This window comes from Mauremys reevesii, linkage group 10 (genome assembly GCF_016161935.1).
Source record: "Mauremys reevesii isolate NIE-2019 linkage group 10, ASM1616193v1, whole genome shotgun sequence".
Classification (NCBI taxonomy): Eukaryota; Metazoa; Chordata; order Testudines; family Geoemydidae; genus Mauremys; species Mauremys reevesii.
The window spans coordinates 17,784,456-17,804,434 of record NC_052632.1 but is presented as its reverse complement, the minus strand read 5'-3'; the positions used below and the strand labels follow the sequence as shown (position 1 = coordinate 17,804,434).

The 19,979-nt window shown below is 43.6% G+C and overlaps 1 protein-coding gene across 4 annotated transcripts in view; it reads left to right on the top strand.

The window, feature by feature from the left end:
* Positions 1–6,215: 6,215 nt before the first annotated feature.
* The window catches only part of TM6SF1 (transmembrane 6 superfamily member 1), a 33,647-nt gene continuing 19,883 nt past the window's right edge, over positions 6,216–19,979 (top strand). For 2 of the 4 annotated variants that reach the window (XM_039491654.1, XM_039491657.1), the window contains exons 1-6: positions 6,218–6,874; positions 10,073–10,176; positions 11,949–12,046; positions 16,367–16,470; positions 17,578–17,660; positions 19,021–19,142. In XM_039491654.1, coding sequence (XP_039347588.1) covers positions 6,783–6,874; positions 10,073–10,176; positions 11,949–12,046; positions 16,367–16,470; positions 17,578–17,660; positions 19,021–19,142 — 603 coding nt within the window. In that variant the 5' untranslated portion in view covers positions 6,218–6,782. Of the gene's footprint in view, positions 6,875–10,072; positions 10,177–11,948; positions 12,047–16,366; positions 16,471–17,577; positions 17,661–19,020; positions 19,143–19,979 lie in introns of all 4 variants that reach the window. The other 2 variants (XM_039491655.1, XM_039491656.1) reach the window with 2 other exon arrangements.

Sequence of the window (19,979 nt, the reverse complement as noted above, 5' to 3'; positions counted from 1 at the left end):
CAATCTAAAAGGCAAGCAAAATAGATGCACAGACAAGTGAAGTGAGGTACCCAAAGGTCCACAGCAGGACATTGGCAGAGCTGGGAATAGCACACAGGTTTCCTGACTCTCGGTGCAATGTCACATTGCCTCGCTAAAAACTGGTGCACCATATTAGACAGCATTTACAACATAGCACGATTTGGTGCAATTTATGGTCCCTACTCACAAGAGCTTCAGCAGTGGAATAGGTTGGATTCAGGACAGTTATAGGTCTGCAGTGAGGTATGTAGGGAAGCTTATGAATCACTTTGCTTATTCTTATCTGCATATTCTCACCCGCTTGCTTTCATGATCAACAAGGGGCCAAATACTGAGATAATTTCCTCCCCTCCTGCCACACACATGCTACTGTGCAGCATTGACGTGCAAAGTCAAAGAGTTATTGTGTAGCATCCACAAGTAGTGGCATTCCCACAGCTGAGTGATAAAGTTCCTATTTATTAATCAAATATGATTTTGCAACATTAAAATGACAAATTTAATGCATATGTGACAAGAAATGGAAAGATTACAATTCTCATGGCAACAATAACTCACCAACATTTCACACATATAATATTTTGATTACTAGTTAGACTGCTAAATGTACTATGAACCTACCTTTATTTATATAATATTGTTATTGCACGTGTCACCAGGTGGCACTGTTACACATAGTCTTCAAAGTTTGTTTTCTTCATGTGCAAGCAAGTTCTTAAATCTTGGAAGAAATGTGGGTGACTGTGTTAGTTTGGGAGTATACAAGGTTCTGGGCAGAGTTTGCTGAGTGAGTGGCAAGAAAGTAATTGCTTTCTGTCTTGATCTCTGATTAAAGCCAAGTCTTGAGGCAAAGTTGCTCCCTGAGAGATGGTCAGTGGTGTAAAAGAAAGGATTGCCAGTATCTGTGTTCCAGGATTAGTGCATATAGTGTAAATAAAGCTAATTACACTTTGACCTATACCCAAACTCTATGTCATTGATTTCTCCTGCACTGAGAAGTCAACCTGCAAGACTCTTGACATCTGCTACTGCTTGGCAGAGGGGCAACATTGCTGTCAGAATGAAACAAGTGGTTAGAAGAAGAGGCAATAGTATACAGGGTATATGCAATGTCATTGAGTTGTAGGAGCATATATAACAGGGGATACAGGGAATGGTATTCTCTCTATTGTGGTTGAATAAGCAGGCAGGACATTTTGGGAAGGGATGGTATGTTGGAATCAAAAAGTTCAGTGGCTGGTGGGAATGACCCTTGAAAGCCTCTCTAAAGGAAAGGCTGGGATGTTGACATCTTTGAATGGTCTCTGCCTGTTAGGCATGATATCTGGGGGCTCCTTTGAGAGAAGACTGATGGAATGTTGGAGGCAGAAGGTTCTTTGACCATTGGAAATGACAACTGGAGCTCCTTTAATAGTAGAAGGAATGCAGTATTGGAAAGGGGGTGTCAAGGTTCCTCCCCCACTCTGAACTTTAGGGTACAGATGTGGGGACTGCATGGACACTTCTAAGCTTAATTACTAGCTTAGATCTGGTAACACTGCCACCATCCAGAAATTTCAGTGTCTGGATCACTTTCTGTCCCCCTAAAACCTTCCCCTCCCTGGGCAGCCTTGAGAGGCTTTTTCACCAAGTTCCTGGTGAACACCGACCCAACCCCTTGGATCTTAACACAAGGAGAATTTAACCATCCACCCTCCCTTCCCCCACCAATTCCTGGGGAGGGCAGATCCAATCCCCTTGGATCTTAACACAAGGAAAAAATCAGTCAGGTTCTTAAAAAGAAAGCTTTTAATTAAAGAAAGAAAGGTAAAAAATCTCTCTGTAAAATCAGGATGGAAAATACTTTACAGGGTAATCAGATTCATATAGTCCAGAGGAACCCCTTCTAGCCTTAGGTTCAAAGTTACAGAAAACAGAGGTAAAATCCTCTCAGCAAAAAGGAACATTTACAAGTTGAGAAAACAAAAATAAGACTAACACGACTTGCCTGGCTATTACTTACAAGTTTGAAACATGAGAGACTGATTCAGAAAGATTTGGAGAGCCTGGATTGATGTCTGGTCCCTCTTAGTCCCAAGAGCGAACAGCCCCCAAACAAAGAGCACACACAAAAGACTTCCCTCCACCAAGATTTGAAAGTATCTTGTCCCCTTATTGGTCCTCTGGTCAGGTGTCAGCCAGGTTTACTGAGCTTCTTAACCCTTTACAGGTAAAAGAGACATTAACCCTTAACTATCTGTTTATGACAGGGGGGAAGCTCAATAGCAACAGGTCCTGTAACTGGAGACGAGATGGAATGTTTGAAGCTGTAGGTTCGATGGCAGTTGAGAAGTCAGCTGGAGTTCCCAATAACAGGAGAAGGGATGGAATTCCCACTTCTCCACTCCTTTGATCACTTTCATTCTTATCTCCTTCCACCTTAATTGAATTGGCTCATTAGCACTGACCCCCACTACTTGATAAGGCAACTCCCATCTTTTCATATGCTGTGTATTTATACCTCCCTACTGTATGTTCCACTCCATGCATCTGATGAAGTGGGTTTTAGCCCACAAAAGCTTATGCCCAAATAAATTTGTTAGTCTCTAAGGTGCCACAAGGACTCCTCGTTGTTTTTGCTGATACAGACTAACATGGCTACCACTCTTATTCTTATCTCCATGCATTCATCTCTGCTGCCCTTCTACACCTAGAGTTTATTTCCTATCCCACTGTGCCAGGCATCCACCCTCTTTTTTGAAATCCAAAGTGAAAACTCATGTCTTCTGTGAAGGCCACAAACACTAATCCAGATCACTAAAATGCTGCCATCTACCCATATATAAATGTAAAATCCCTACTTTTAGATAGAACCTTCCTGATCTCACCCAGGGTGTGGCTGAATTGTCTTCTCTGACTATACAAACTGCAAGCATCTCAGGGCTTGTTTATAATACTGAGCACATTTTTGAGAATTGGCCAATAATAATTAATAGTAATGGTCACCATCTTGTGGAGTGATAGGGAATATAGGGGAAAGGCTGAAAGATGAGTGAAATGTCCACAGTAAAGGATGGAATTGGGAGCCAGTAAACTGGCTGAAAGACTTGCCAAGAGAAACAGAGATGGAGACTCTGCCAGGAATGAGGACAAGACTTACCTGGGGTCACAAGAAGCTGTGTAAAACACTAAGTCATTGCTGTCCCTCGCAGCCGCTCAACATATTGTTTAGCACATGCAAGAGAATGAAATGGGCCATGATGCAGAACAACTGAGCACCATTATGGTAGGGGAGAAGAAGAAAGCCTCACTGGAGCCTGCCTACTCTCACCTCACATAAACTTAGTTATAGTCCTGCTGTTCCCCAATACCGCTAATAGGTAATAATAGGTAAGGAGGATTTTAAAGGGAAGGTATTGTCACAGGAGATCTGCTGGAAGAGGTTACCTTGGAAGGTGTATTGATTCAGAGCCTCTCTTGGGTTCCTGGATCCTGTTTCCCTGGGCAGCCCTGCTGTAACTGTATTGAGTGGAGCTGTGGCCAGTCTGGATTACTGCAGCCACACTGCAGGTGGATTTTCTGCTACTAGACCAGGGGTGGGCAAACTACGGCCTGGGAACTGCATCCGGCCCTCCAGACATTTTAATTCAGCCCTCGAGTTCCTGCCAGGGAGTGGGGTCAGGGTCTTGCCCCACTCTGCACGGCTCCCAGAAGCAGCAGCATGTCTCCCCTCCGGCTCCTACATGTAGGGGCAGCCAAGTGGCTCTGTATGCTGCCCCTGCAGTTCCCATTGGCCGGGAACTGTGGCCCATGGGAGCGGCAAGGATGGCGCCTGCGGACAGGGCAGTGCACACAGCTGCCTGGCTGCGCCTCCTCGTAGAAGCCAGAGAGGGGACATGCCGCTGCTTCTGGGAGCTGCTTGAGATAAGCACCACCTGGAGCCTGCAACCTGACCCCTTCCTGCACCTGAACCCCCTGCCCCAGACCTGATCTCCCTCCCTCCCGCCAAACCCCTCAGTCCCAGCCCGGAGCATCCTCCTGCATCCCCAGCCCTCACCTTCCCCCCTGCCTTCCTACCCCCAATTTTGTGATCTGTTCCCTTGTTGTCTAGTCTCAGCTTCTGGCAATCATAGGTTTAAAGACATCCAGAGCATGCGGTCGCATCCCTGACCCTCTTGGCTAATTGCCATGGATGGACCTATCTTCCATGAACATATCTAATTCTTTTTTTGAAACCAGTTATATTTTCAGACTTCACAACATCCCCTGGCAATGAGTTCCACAGGTTGACTTTGCATTGCGTGAAGTACTTATGTTTGTTTTAAACCTGCTGCCTATTAATTTCATTGGATGACCCCTCGTGCTTGTGTTTTGTGAAGGGGTAAATAACTTTCTTATTCACTTTCTCCACATCATTCATGATTTTATAGACCTCTATCGTATCCCCCTTCAGTAGTCTCTTCCAAACTGAACACTTCCAATCTTTTTAATCACCCCTCATATGAAAGCTGTTGCATAACCCTAATCATTTTTGTTGCCCTTCTCTCTACTTTTTCCCATTCTAATAGGTCTTTCTTGAGATGTGGTTACCAGAACTGCACACAATATTCAAGGTGTGGGCATACCATTGATTTATATAATAGTATTATGATATTTAATGTCTTATTTTCTAACCTTTTCTTAATGGTTCCTAATATTCTGCTAACTTTTTTGACAGCCACTGCACATTGAGCAGATGTTTTCAGAGAATTAACCACGATGACTCCAAAATCTCTTTCTTGAGTGGTAACAGCTAATTTAGACCCCATCATATTGTATGCATAGTTGGGATTATGTTTTCAAATGTGCATTACTTTGCCTTTATCAACACTGAAATCCAAGTGCCACTTTGTTGCCCAGTCACCAGCTTTTGTGAGATCCCGTTGTAACTCTTCACAGACAGAGTTGGACTTAACTATCTTTAGTAATTTTGTATCATATGCAAACTTTGATACCTTACTGTCTATCCCTTTTTCTAGATAAATTTATGACTATGTTGAACAGCACTGGTCCCAGTACAAATCCTTGGTGGATCCCCCTCTCTCCACTGTAAAAACTGACCATGTATTTCTACCCTTTGTTTCCTTTCTTTTAACCAGTTACTGATCCATGACAAGACCTTGCCTCTTATCCCATGACTGCTTACTTTGGTTAAGAACTTTTGGTGAGGGACCTTAGGCAATAATATTTTCTCTTGAACAGTTAATTTGCTATACATTATGTCCCACCCTTTACCTTGGTTTGCAGCTTTGAGAGCTTTGTGTGGCTAAAGTTTCTCATGCATGTAAAAGTATTTTCTGGCTTATTCATTACTTTATTTTGGGACAAACTAAATATATTTAATTTAAAACAAGTTTTCCACGCTTAAAGGGAAAGTATCAGGTTATAAAACAATTCTAAATATAAATTTCCTTATCTATTTTGCCCAATAAGATGGTTGATTGCTAAAACATAAAGAATTTTAGAACTCTCATTTACTTTTCACCATTCTTGCCATTTGTTGAACACAGGAATTGCCAGACTGGATCAGACCAGTAGCCAATCTAGTCAAATATCCTCTCACCAACATGGCTGCTTCAGAGGAAAATGCAGAAAATCCTGTATGATACAGTTATGAAATAACCTACTCACAGGAAAAGTTTCCTCCTTATACCATTACTAGCAATTGCCATATATCCTGAAATATGAGGATTTATAGATCTCTTCAAAACAAACCCCCCCCCCCACCCAAGAATTTTGGTTTTTTTATCCTTGCTATTATAACTCTGGTTATAATCGATATAACCTTCCCATGATCCTTTCTTGAATCCTGCTAAGCTCTTGGCCTCAATGACTTCTAGTGCCGATGAGTTCCACAGGCTAAATGTCCCGTGGACAGAATATTCCTTAGCAGTTTTAAATACGCTGCCTTTCAATATAATTGCCTAGTCCCTTTGACTTCGTGTGCTTCACTCAACTTGCTGGTCGCTTTCACTTCTGTTTCTAGTCCAGTCACAGAGCTTGCTTGTGAGTTTCCTGCATTCAGTGCTGCACAACCAGAACACTGGAAGTCCAAGCCCGAGTCTGGTTTTACTCACATTTTGTTAAAAAAAAAAAAAAAAGAACGTGAAAAGATTTCTATACCTATTGTTACAAACATGGGGAGAAAGGGGAAGTGGGCTCTGTTCTGTCTCTTTAACCACTACAGCGGGAACAACTGCCTTGCACACTCACTTTCGCGCTGGGGACTCCTTGCTCCAGCGCACTGAGCTAATAACGCCCCGCGGTAGTTTGCAAGGGCAGCTGGCCCGGGACGATAAAGACCAGTGACTTTTCCAGGCCTCCCTGCCGCATGGGGCCCTGAGCAGCGGGCCAGGGGTGCTGATGGCTCTTGGCTCGCTCGTGCCAGCCAGGTCACAATAGCTCTCATGCCGCTGGCTGCGGGCGGAGGCAGAGTCCCGGGCGGCTGTGGAATGAAGCGAGGCAGCCGCAGTTGTCAGTCCCGTCACTGCTGCTGGAAGAACAACGGGGGGCTCCGGTTTCTGGCGCGGCGGGCGGCGTTAACCTTTGCGGCGCGCAGCCTGCCAGCGACGGGGGCTTTTGCCCACCAGCAGCGGGCGATGAGCGGGGCAGCCGGGCTGAGCCGCGGCCGCGGAGGGCAGGTGTGAGGGGCAGAGAGCGGCGCTCGGGCGGGGACCGCGGAGCTGGGCCATTGTCTCCGACCATGCGAAGCGCCCTGTGAGCCGAGCCGAGCCGCTGCTGGGATGAGCGCCTCGGCTGCCACCGGGGTCTTCGTCCTGTCCCTCACCGCCATCCCCGTCACTTACCTCTTCAACTTCTTAGCCGCCAGCAGCAGGTGAGTCCCGGGGGGGGGGGGACCCCCGTGCGCCGGGCTGGGCTGGGAGTGGGGGACCGAGCGCCCGGGGCGGCGGGCAGGGCGCGCTCCCAGCCAGGCTGCTCGCTGCGCAGCGTATTTTTAGCAGCTGGGCATGGAAAGGACAAATGTGGACCCGAGAGGTACAACAATAGCCAGCGCCAAGGGAGTGGGCGGGCGAGGCCGCCGGCGCGGGGAGCTGAGGCCCCGGGGGGAGCTGAGTCCAGGAGGGTTGGAGGCTGAGAGCTTGGGGGTGGGGTTAAGCTGGGACCAGGACAAGTGATTTAGGCGGGAGATGGGTGCAAAAGGCTGAGAGCTGGGATCTGGGTTTGGGCCTGAGGAGCTGAATGCTGGGGCCCTGGAGCAGGGCTGGGCTGGTGGAGCAAGAAGTTGTCTTTTGTTGGGGCAAAATCGCTCAGGTAAAGCAAAAATAAGGAGGCGTCCTTGTGGCACCTTAGAGACTAACACATTTATTGGGGCATAAGCTTTCCTGGGCTAGAATCCACTTCATCAGATGCATGGACTGGAGAATACAGGAGCAGGTATAAATGCATGAAAGGATGGGAGTTGCCTTACCAAGTGTGAGGTCAGTCTAATGAGACAAATCATTTAATAGCAGGATATCAAGGGAGGAAAATAACTTTTGAAGTGGTAAGAGAGTGGCCCATTTCCGACAGTTGACAAGAAGGTGTGAGTAACAGTAGGGGGAAATTAGTATTGGGGAAATTAGGTTTAGTTTTGTAATGACCCAACCACTCCTAATCTGATGGTGTCTAGTTTACAAATTAATTCCAGTTCTGCAGTTTCACGTTGGAGTCTGTATTTGAAGTTTTTTTGTTGAAACTGCAGAACTGGCATGAAAGCTTATGCCCAAATAAATGTTAGTCTCTAAGGTGCCATAAGGACTCCTCGTTGTTTTTGCTGATACAGACTAACATAGCAGGTTTCAGAGGTACCACTCTGAAACCTGTCATCAGGTAAAGCAGTAAGATTAAACAAGAGGCATGGGAGGACATAGAAATCCTATATCAAGTTCTCAGGTATCAGCACTGTGGCTGTGGGAAGGGGTGGAGGAGAGATCTTGAGTGGAATTCCCTTTGGAAACTGCAGATCCAAAGCCAGCCTGGATAAGTTCTTAATGGGTTTTTGTGCCCAGCCACAAAAATCCTTCAGAGTTTTCCCTTTCAAAACTGTGGAAGTCACCACACCATTCATAGTCAGTTCCAGAGTCATCAGAGCCTACGGTCACCATCATGCCCCCATAGAAGTCAGTTAAGGGTTTTGCTATTGACATCAGTGGGTGAAGAATCAGGTCCTAAGTCTTACTGCACTGGAGTAGTTTCCATTTTTCTGTATCTCATCATCCATGAGAGAGTTTCCTCAACTGTGCCCAACAAGAGGTCTCAGAAGACTTTCCACTGTTCTACAAAGTTCTACATAAACTTTTGATTTAAAATGTAGAAAAGGATCTTAAGAGTCTTTCTCCTAAGAAACTTCAGGACTAAAGGAGCGTAGGGACCCAGTTAGCATCAGATATGTCTGTATGCTCCACTGCCTAAAAGTTTTTCAAAAAGTCAGTGCATGTAATAGACTGTGCTGCTGGTTTGGGTTGGAAGGGTCCAGATACTTCAGAGGTTTTTGTAATATTCAGTGGGCAGATTTCTAAAAAGTTAGTGCATGTTTGAGTCATTGCCAATATTTCTTTCTAGTAGGTACACACCATTGTGCAGAAAGTCTGCATTTTATACAATTGAAGTACTCAATCCTTCAGTCTTTACTCAGTAAATAGATCTAATGCAAGATCCACTAAGGCTGAATAGCAGAATTAAGATTGAAGGATCAAATCTGAAATGTAAAACAATTTTTAATGTCAGTTTTCATATTGTTTAAATATAACTAACTAATTTATTTTCTTGAGGAGAAAAATCAGACTTGTAACTAGTGTATCTTCTGAAACCATATCCTGATGTATCCAATATTCAAAATACATTTTTTTTAAAAAACCTTATGGTTTACTGAATTCTCCCCATATTATTTTGTATATAAGCGCAAAGGGGATAGATTGATCTCAAGAATCTGTCCTAAAGTGAATTTAGCACAATTTGCCAATCTAGAGATGTGAATAGATTTTAAATGAATTCTACTGAAATATTTTTTTTTCTTGGGGAAGCTAATGTTTTCCTCTTTTCTCTCTGCGCCTTGAGTATTTCCATCATTTCCCCACCAGCACTTTACACACCCTCTAACATGCATCCTCCAGGGCTTGTATTACGGCCTCCATCCTTATGGAAAAGGAGGTCCTCCCTGCGGAACCCATCAACTCTATTAGTAAAGCATTCACAATGAGTCACACTAGCACTTCTCTCCAGAGCCTGAGAACACTTCTATAGCATTTCCTGTCCCTGGCAATCTAGGGCCTGGGAGAGGGAGGTCAGAAATTGAACCCAGAGCTATCATGGGGCACTGCACTATGCTACCCCTAGTTCTGGGCCAGCTGATCAATTTGTTTTTTTGTAATTTTACTTTGCAAACATGTCCTTTCACAGATAGGTACTTTTTTGTGGCATGTTCATAATGGTCCTTTCTGACCTAAAAATCTATGCATATATGACTTTCACAGCTATTTGTCCTAGTTTTTGCTAATGTCAGCATGGAAACTGAATTTAGTCTGACAATCTAGCTTTCTGGACTAGTTGTTTCTCAAGCTATTTTAGTATTTGCTTTTTATAGATGATCACATGTAACAAGCAGGCATGGAAGGTCTGAAAAACAGTAAAAATGTATAATATAATAATAATAGGAGATATACCAATCTCCTAGAACTGGAAGGGACCTTGAAAGGTCATTGAGTCCAGTCCCCTGCCATCACTAGCAGGACCAATTTTTTGCCCTGATCCCTAAGTGGCCCCCTCAAGGATTGAACTCACCCTGGGTTTAGCAGGCCACTGCTCAAACCACTGAGATATCCCTGCCTCCCCAGAGTCTAATATTGTAAACTCTGCAAGGATTTAAAAAAGCAAAATTTTTCATTAGTAATTGCATTTAATTTAAGATTAAGGGAGTATTCTTTTGCTTTTGAAAAGTTACCCTTTTGAGGTTAGCTGATAAGAAAAACTGCAGAGTTGAAGGGGGCACATGGGTGCTTGTTTTTAATTCCCTATTTTTTTTTAATAATTTCAGTTCCTGGGCAATTGTAGCAGTTGGATCCCTGATTCTGATTTTCGTTGCTCTAGTAGCCTGTACTCTGGTCAAAAGGAAACCTCCAAAAGACCCACTTTTTTATGGTATGTATTAGTATAATCAAAGCTAATTAAGTATTTATTCATTGGTTTGAAAGTTACATCTCATGTGGACATATTTTATGGCTGTTACCATTTGTGTCTACAGAAGGGTAACATGCTTTTAACCTCTTAATGACTTTGGGCCCGATGATGTAGGGTGCTAAGTGGATTTTAACTTCCACTGGAAGTTGAATGAGCTCAGCAGGGATTGAAATAGGGGGTGAGGGGAAAGGTAGTGCTAATCTTCAGCCTCTGCCAACAAACCAACTCCACCACTTGAAAGCCAAAATGAGATACTCACAGTGGACTGTAGAAAGGTTAAAAATATGCTCTGCTGGGCCCATTCAGTTTTGTTCCCCCTTGGTGGAGCTCAGGCGACACAGTGGACCTTATTGAACATGTCAGGCCTGGCTCCTCCTCACTGGTATCCATTCTCCTACTGGGCTTAGTGGGCTTCTTTGAGGTTTGTGCTCCTGCAGTGGGGTTTGGATTCCCCATTGGGCTCCATAGGGTTGGCTGCCCCTAGATGATACAGATTGTCATAATCTGATCGTCTCTCTTCATTCTTGCACAATAAATATTCCACTAATAATATCAGTGTTAACACCAAAGTGTGATGAACGGGGTCGTTCTCACCTCTCAGTGCTATCGTTTTAGGCTGTCCAGAGACTCAGGCAAACACCTTGGCATCCATACACTCTTTTCATATTTGAAGGTTATTGTCACAACCATAAGGCCGGGGAGATGTAATTGTTTAAGTGAAATCTTATATACTGTCATGTGCTCCAGCCCCCTAATTATTTTTATTGCCCTCCACTGGACTCTTTCCAATTTTTCCACATCCTTCTTGTAGTGTGGGGCCCAAAACTGGACACAGTACTCCAGATGAGGCCTCACCAAAGTCAGATAGAGGGGAATGATCATGTCCCTCGATCTGCTGTCAATGCTCCTACTTATACAGCCCAAAATCTTATATACTGGAGCACCATATGGCAACCTACAGGAAAAACTACTGGCTCATTTAGCTGCCTCAAGCTCCAGCCCTAGACCCCTCCACACCTTGCAGGCAGAGCCCATAGCCCAGACCTACTGCGTATTTTTACCCTCTGCTACTCATCCCATACCCTTACACTTTTATCCTCCAAGGTGCTGCATATGTTCTGTGCTGCTGACAACTCTCAATTCATAAAAGACACTCCCTATGGAGTCACTGAGCACCTTGCAGACTAGGTTTCCTTCGTGGTCATGGGTCATGATGGCAAAGCAGGTTCACTCTGCTCCACCCCAGAAAGGGCAAGTCACATTTTCCTTCCTTTTTCTGCCAGCCCCTCCCCTTCTTTCTTCTGAGTTTAACTGGAATGTTCAGTTTTCCTCAAGGAAGATCAGATGTTTGCAACTGAGGCGGTGTACATTATATGATAGTTTCTAAGGGCTGCCCAGTCCTCTTCATGGGATGCCGATCACCCACTGAGGTCAGTAGGAGCTAAGCATGTGGATGTATGGAGTACATGTCATTAAGTGTAGCTATCTTGAAGAGTACACTTTGTGGCAAAATATTGGTATCTTAAAATATTTAAACTAGGTATTGCTGGGTAACAAGTTATATTGTCCTTTAGATATCTGTCTGGATGTTTTCCTCACAACAGATAAATCTCCCCCTAGTTAGATGTTAATCTCTTAACAGTTTAATATTTCAGACTATATATTGACCACCTGTGATTTGCAAGGCTTTTTATATACAGTAATTTCTTTTTTTTCTTTTCATATTATTACAGTTTATGCCGTATTTGCTTTTACCAGTGTAGTGAACCTTATAATAGGACTTGAACAGGATGGAATTATTGATGGATTCATGACCTACTACTTGAAAGAGGTAAACAATCATTTAGTTTATGAATTTAAAATCTTTACTATTGATGATCGAATAAAATCTTTATTATAAAAATGCCCCTGGCAGAAAAAAGCCATTAGAAAGTTAACGGGATATGAAGTTCAGTATTATAATTTATTTCATATGCCTTGGACATTGAAGAGGAAGATACTGTAATTTATTCGTTTTCATATAGGCTATGATGTATATTTACCACTGCAATTTGGCTTCTCTTTTAATAATATAAATAAGAGTACTTAATGTGTCCAAAATAATCTTCTTGGGTTTGATCTTACTCTCATTAAAGTCACTGATAAAACTTTCATTGACTTCAAGACCCAGCATATTATTTCATTTAGTTGCAATAATACTGTTTATAGTGGACTTCTATGACATTTCTACTGAACTAGTTAATGCATGCATTTCTGCAGAACTTAATAGAAATTCAGTAGTCATTAATAGAGAGTTAAAGTGAAATATTACAAAACCTGTAAGCTTATCCTAGAAGAAAAATAATGAATCTTGTGTTTTTGCTTAATCCTTTTAATAAAAGGAACCAAAATAGAGTGAAAAACCTGATAGTGCCAGATATCAAGTTAGCAGAATCTGTTCCCTGCGGAATCTCAGTGTCCACCAAAAATAGCCTGATCCAACATTCACTGGTGTAATTGAAAAGATGCTATAGACTTCAGAGAAATTAGTTGGGCCCTATGAGCTTATATATCACCATCATTAATGTGCTCAACACTATTATTGGTCTCTAGATTGTTAAATGTATCTTTGCTGAATTAAATCAGTCTTTACATTTCATCACTGATATATATATGTCAACTTCAGATTTTTGAACTTTTTTTTTTTTTAGAAACAGGAATTTCCCATAACGTTGCAGACCAATGATTGCTGTTTCAGTCGTGTCCCCAAACACTGAAGAGCAAGGCATACCCTCCCCACCAGAAATGCACCTAATTTTGCAATATTATGCTCTAAAGCTGGGATCAGCAACCTTTGCCCCTCGGCCCATCAGGGAAATCTGCTGGCGGGCCAGGATGGTTTGTTTACCTGCAGCGTCTGCAGGTTCGGCCGATCGCAGCTCCCACTGGCCACGGTTCGCCGTTCCAGACCAATGGGTGGTGGCCAGCACGTCCCTCGGCCTGTGCCACTTCCCGCAGCCCCCATTGGCCTCGAATGGCGAACTGCAGCCAGTGGGAGCTGTGACCGTCCAAACCTGCGGACGCAGCAGGTAAACAAACAGTCCTGGCCCGTCAGCAGATTTCCCTGATGGGCTGCATTCCAAAGGTTGCTGATCCCTGCTCTAAAGGGTGTGTCTATATGGAAGTTATTTTATCCTAACCCCGGATAATGATATGGATGCCTTGAAACATAGAATTATAGAATATCAGGGTTGGAAGAGACCTCAGGAGGTCATCTAGTCCAACCCCCTGCTCAAAGCAGGACCTAATCCCCAACTAAATCATCCCAGCCAGGGCTTTGTCAAGCCTGACCTTAAAAACCTCTAAGGAAGGAGATTCCACCACCTCCCTAGGTGACCCATTCCAATGCTTCACCACCCTTCTAGTGAAAAAGTTTTTCCTAATATCCAACCTAAACCTCCCCCACTGCAACTTGAGACCATTACTCCTTGTTCTGTCATCTGCTACCACTGAGAACAGTCTAGATCCATCCCCTTTGAAACAGGGCTGATTTCTAGATCCATCCCCTTTGGAACCCCCTTTCAGGTAGTTGAAAACAGCTATCAAATTCCCCCTCATTCTTCTCTTCTGCAGACTAAACAATCCCAGTTCCCTCAACCTCTCCTCATAAGTCATGTGCTCCAGCCCCCTAATCATTTTTATTGCCCTCCGCTGGACTCTTTCCAATTTTTCCACATCCTTCTTGTAGTGTGGGGCCCAAAACTGGACACAGTACTGCAGATGAGGCCTCACCAAAATCAGATAGAGGGGAACGATCATGTCCCTCGATCTGCTGTCAATGCTCCTACTTATACAGCCCAAAATGCTGTTAGCCTTCTTGGCAACAAGGGCACACTGTCGATTCATATCCAGCTTCTCATCTACTGTTACCTCTAGGTCCTTTTCTGCAGAACTGCTGCCTAGCCGCTCGGTCCCTAGTCTGTAGCAGTGCATAGGATTCTTCCGTCCTAAGTCCAGGACTCTGAACTTGTCCTTGCTGAACCTCATGAGATTTCTTTTGGCCCAATCCTCTAATTTGTCTAGGTCCCTGTGTATCCTATCCCTACCCTCCAGCGTATTTACCACTCCTCCCAGTTTAGTGTAATCTGCAAACTTACTGAGGGTGCAATCTACCGTCCTCCAGATCAGGGGCGGGCAAACTTTTTGACCTGAGGACTGCATCGGGTTTCAGAAATTGTATAGAGGGCCAGTTAAGGGAGGGAGGAGGTCATGGCCCGGTTCCCACCTGCTATCTGCCTCCCCCACAGGACCTCTGCCCCATCCACACACCCCCGCTCCCTGTCCCCTGACCGCCCCCAGATCCCCACCCCTGACTGCCCCCGCTGCCCCATCCAACCCTTGGTCTCATTCCTGATGGCCCCCTCAGGACTCCTGCCCCATCCAACCACCCTTCTCCCTGTCCCCTGACTGCTCCCAGAACCCCTACCCCATCCAACCCCCCACTTCCTGACTGCTCCCCTGGGACCCTTGTCCCCATTCAACCCCCTATTCCCCCTGCCCCGACCTCTATCCACACCCCTGCCACCTGACCACCCCCCCGAACTCCCCTGCCCTCTATCCAACGCCCCTTGCTCCCTGCCCCCTTACCACGCAGCTCGGAGCACCAGGTCAGGCCCGGCTCTGCAGCTGCGCTGTCCCAGGGACTCACTGCGCTGCCTCCCAGAGCATTGCACTGGTAGTGGAGCAAGCGAGCTGAAGCTGCGGAGGAAGGGGGAACAGCAGGGGAGGGGCCAGGGGTGAGTCTCCAGGGCCAGGAGCTCAGGGGCCGGGCAGGATGGTTTTGCGGGCCGGATGTGGCCCGTGGGCCATAGTTTTCCCACCTCTGCTCCAGATCATTAGTGAAGATATTGAACAAAACCGGCCCCAGGACTGACCCTTGGGGCAATCCGCTTGATACCGACTGCCAACTAGACGCGGAGCCATTGACCACTACCCGTTGAGCCCGACGATCTATCCAACTTTCTATACACCTTATAGTCCATTTATCCAGCCCATGCTACTTTAACTTGCTGGCAAGAATACTCTGGGAGACTGTATCAAAAGCTTTGCCAAAGTCAAGGAATAACACGTCCACTGCTTTCCCCTCATCCACAGAGCCAGTTATCTCATCATAGAAGGCAATTAGGTTAGTCAGGCATGACTTGCCCTTGGTGAATCAATGCTGACTGTTCCTGATCACTTTCCTCTCCTCTAAGTGCTTCAAAATTGATTCCTTGAGGACCTGCTCCATGATTTCTCCAGGGACTGAGGTGAGGCTGACTGGCCTGTAGTTCCCCGGATCCTCCTCCTTCCCTTTTTTAAAGGAGTCCAGGAGAGCTGGCTGTATATTAAAGAATCCTTATTGAGGTTGCAGGAACAAATCATCCCCATGTGTAGAAACAATAGTAAATATGGCAGGCAACCAGCCTGGCTTAACAGTGAAACCCTTGCTGATCTTAAACACAAAAAAGAAGCTTACAAAAAAGTAGAAGATTGGACAGATGACCAGGGAGGAGTATAAAAATATTGCTCAGGCATGCAGGAGTGAAATCAGGAAGCCCAAATCACACTTGGAGTTGCAGCTAGCAAGGGATGTTAAGAGTAACAAGAAGGGTGTCTACAGGTATATTAGCAACAAGGTCAGGGAAAGTGTGGGCCCCTTACTGAATGGGGGAGGCAACTTAGTGACAGAGGTTGTGGAAAAAGCTAATGTACTCATGCTTTTTTTGCCTCTGTCTTCACGAACAAGGTCAGCTCCCAGAATTCTGCACTGGGCTGCACAGTATGGGGAGGAGGTGACCAGCCCTCTATGGAGAAAGAAGTGGTTCAGGACTATTTAGAAAAGCTGGATGAGCACAAGTCCATGGGACCAGATGCACTGCAAAGGAGTTGACGGATGTGATTGCAGAGCCATTGGCCATTATCTTTGAAAACTCATGGCTATCGGGGTGAGGTCCTGGATGACTGGAAAAAGGCTAACATGAGAGTTGGCAGCCAGAAAAAATTGGATCCCTAGACTGAATGAACACCAATCACTTTACTCCAGCCTGTTTAACCTGCTATTTTTAATACACTTCTAAGGTTTATTGAATCTCCTTTGCCATTGCACTGTTTTAAAATCCATTTTCTTTAGGGTGAGCCTCATCTGAACACTGCATATGGCCATGTGATCTGCTATTGGGATGGCTCTGCGCATTATCTGATGTATCTTTTAATGGTGGCAGCTATTTCGTGGGAGTAAGTCAGTCTGATGTTTGTGTACCATTTCTTTAGCTTTCCACACCCCTTTATAAGCCACAAAGGAAATTCATTTCCTGTGGTGGTGCAATGTTTAGATGTTAGAGTTTTTTAAATATTATTTTGTGCTGTGTAAATTCCTTGGGTCAAATTAAGCCTTACTGCAATTCCATTACTCTTTTCAGAGTTAGATCACAACTGGATTTGGCCTCTTGTTTCAGATGCACAAAGGGGAGCAAATAAAGAACCTGTGTTCTCTTGCCTTTGCACTATAATTCAAAATGGACACAGTTAATTAGTTCGGTTAATGAGTGTTTTGTGATGTTGTTGATTTTATTAATTATTATTATTGCTGAACTTGATGTAGGCAGCAGAACAAAAATTCTACCATTACTTTTATCTGGAAGATTTACTGTATAGAGCAAAACACAGTGCATTTGTACAATTTATATTAGCTAAGCAGAAAGTGGAAATCCTAAAGAGAATGCATGTTCAGACTCCATGGTATCATTATTTCAAGAGAGCAGAACAGTGTCTTGGTCAAGACGTCATGGTCTTCTTTCTTTGATTCTACCAGGAAGTACTGTGTAAATAAAGAGATAGTAATAATTTCTGGAATATAAGAGTCTTATGTTGCTTACTCTTGTGGAAAGAGTTAAAGAAAATAATTAATTAAATGCACATTGCAGGGGAAAATATTTCAAAATATACTGTTTTGAAACATCAATCTTCTGCTAACATAAGCATTAAAGCAAATTATTTTCAAAGCCTTGTGCAACAGGTGCCCACTCAGCCCTTCTGTGAGTAAAACCTCCCACAAAACAGGTAATTAAACATACAATTCCATATTGCTCATATAATTATCTTGTTTATACACAAAAATGCAGAGTGTCCCCCCATAGGTTTGTTTCTATCACTCCTCTGTGTCCACCATTCACCACCACATTAGGCCCAGATCTTCAAAGGGTGCTAGGCAGCTAAATACCTTTGAGGTTCTCAGCCTTCTCTCTTAACATGCTACCAGCAGAAATCAGTATCAGCTCTGAGGGCAGTTTTTGACAGTAGTGTTCTAAGGATGGTGCATTAAATCAATTATTTCTGTTTCAGAGAAAGTTACAGAACCATTGGCCTATACTGGTTAGGATCCATTGTCATGAGCATTATTGTCTTTATGCCTGGAACTATTGTGGGTAAGGAGATAATTCATATAACCAACTTTCTCATGTGAAGCATGAAAATTGTTTTGTTTTCCACTTCCTATACTGGGTTAATAAAAAATAAGGCTGCCTAACCTCATAACCAAAATATAGTATATTGCTCCTTACTTTAATATAACGTTGGAGGGACTTCAGGAATATAAACAGATCAGTTAACCAGATACTTTACTTTGAGAAGTATGTGGATTTACCATTCCATGCCAACAAGAAAAAGTGTATCATCTTATTTTGCTATCGGCAATAAGGCTGTGATCCAAAGCACACAAATCAATAGAAAAATTCTCATTGACTTAAATAACTATATGTTTGTTATTAGTGTTTAAAAATTGTTCATCTATGGATTAGCATAAAGAGCACTTGTTGCTTTACAGTACAGATGTCAGGGGTCAGGCAAAAGGCATCCAAAGGCACTTTAGGACAAATGAATTTAGAGCTGCTGGGGCTTGAGAAGTTGTTATTAAATCATGTTTATGTCATGCAATTGTTGACTTGAAATGCTTTAAACTTTCCTTACATTAATAAATAATTTCCTTCTTGCAAAAAGCCTAACATGATTTTTCAAAAGATGAAGGGGGGAGAGGGAGGTTAGACACACTACTGCCATAAATTAATGTTAATGTGTTTACAACCATTAGTTGGCTTTGAAAATCTCAGCCCAGGTATTTATAGCTAGAATGGAGCATTCATGGTTGAGCCTGATCAGTCCACACAGAAGCTCTTCACCTCTCTCCTATACAAGCTCAAGATCTCTGATTTTTAGGGAGTCCTCTCTGTCACTGATTTTGACCCGATCCTCAGCTGATATAAAAAGCACAGTCTCCACTGATTTATAGCAGCTGAGGATCTGGCCCAGAAATTTTTGGGTTTTTTTGTAACCCTTTTCCAAGCATTGTCACTGCCCTGCATTAGAGACCAAGATTTAGTAAGCAGAGCATAATATCAGACTCAAAAGTGTCAGTTTTTCTTTTGTGAAAGATGCCTTTATCTAGAGCAGGTTGTATTAACAGCTTTCTGAGCTCTTCCATCCCTGTGGGTATGTAGAAAAGCGGTCAGTGGCTGAGGCAGCTGGCTGTCACAAACAGAAAATCTCATCTTTGAAACAACACACCATACTGTATCTAGTTGTTACCTGCTTGTGTGTGGCTCTTCCATTTTCCAACACAGGCTTTTCCACCAGCTTTGTATGCTGGGTTGCAAGCATTTAAAAAGCTTTTTACATCCAGCATTATCGTAGCTGTTTGATGTGGATGCTCCATTGGATATGCTGTAATTTTCTCCATATACAGTTAGTATACAAATTCTTCACATGTTTTATGATTATTTCTTTTAATAGGTAAATATGGAGCAAGAATGTGTCCTGCTTCTTTCTTAAATGTACCATATATTTGTCTTCCTATATGGGCTGGGTTCAGAATCTATAATCATCCTTCAGTGACTTACAATACTCCCATCAAGGTAATGTTACTGTATTAAAATATAAACTACTGTACTAATAGCATTAAAAAGACTAAAAACTTGCTCATTATTCCTGCAGAGTTTTAGTGGCATGCACTGTAATGATTTATTATGTTTGTAATGGAGATTGATGGAGGATCATTCAGGTATGGCAAAAACATCCCTGCTGCATTCTTCATACAGAGGAGTTGCATCTTACGCAGGGGTTAGGTTCTGAAGTCAGCACATAAGGCGAAAATCATGTATAGTCAAACACTCATTGAGTGGAATGGTGGGCGAAATCGCCCTCACTACAGGTACAGTATTTAAATTGTTATTTTTCTCTTTTTGTTTTGCCGAGCGCGTATAGTTAAAATCGTGCAAGTTAAATGTGCCTATGATATGACTCCACTGTATAAGATAATATTTTAGTTAGTTTCATTGTGGAGTGCAGAGGGAAGCAAGGTGATTAGGTGGTTAGAGTGAAGGACTAGGGGTGAGGATCTCAGGGCAGATCTATGCTTAAAATGCTGCAGTGGTGCACGGTAGTGCTTCTGTGAAGGTGCTACTACGCGGATGGGAGAGCATCTCCTGTCAATATAGTTAATCCACCTCTGCAAGAGACAGTGGCTATGTCAATAGGAGAAGCTCGCCTGCTGACATAGTGCTGTCCATACCAGGGTTTAGGTAGGTATAACTGTATCGCTCAGGGGTGTGGATTTTTTTTTTTTTTTACATAGTTTCACTGACATAAGTTTGTAACATAGACTTGCCCTCAATGTATGACCTTTATAGTCCACGTGCCTCAGTTTCCCCATCTATAAAACATGGATAGTGATACTTCCCCAGCTTTGTAAA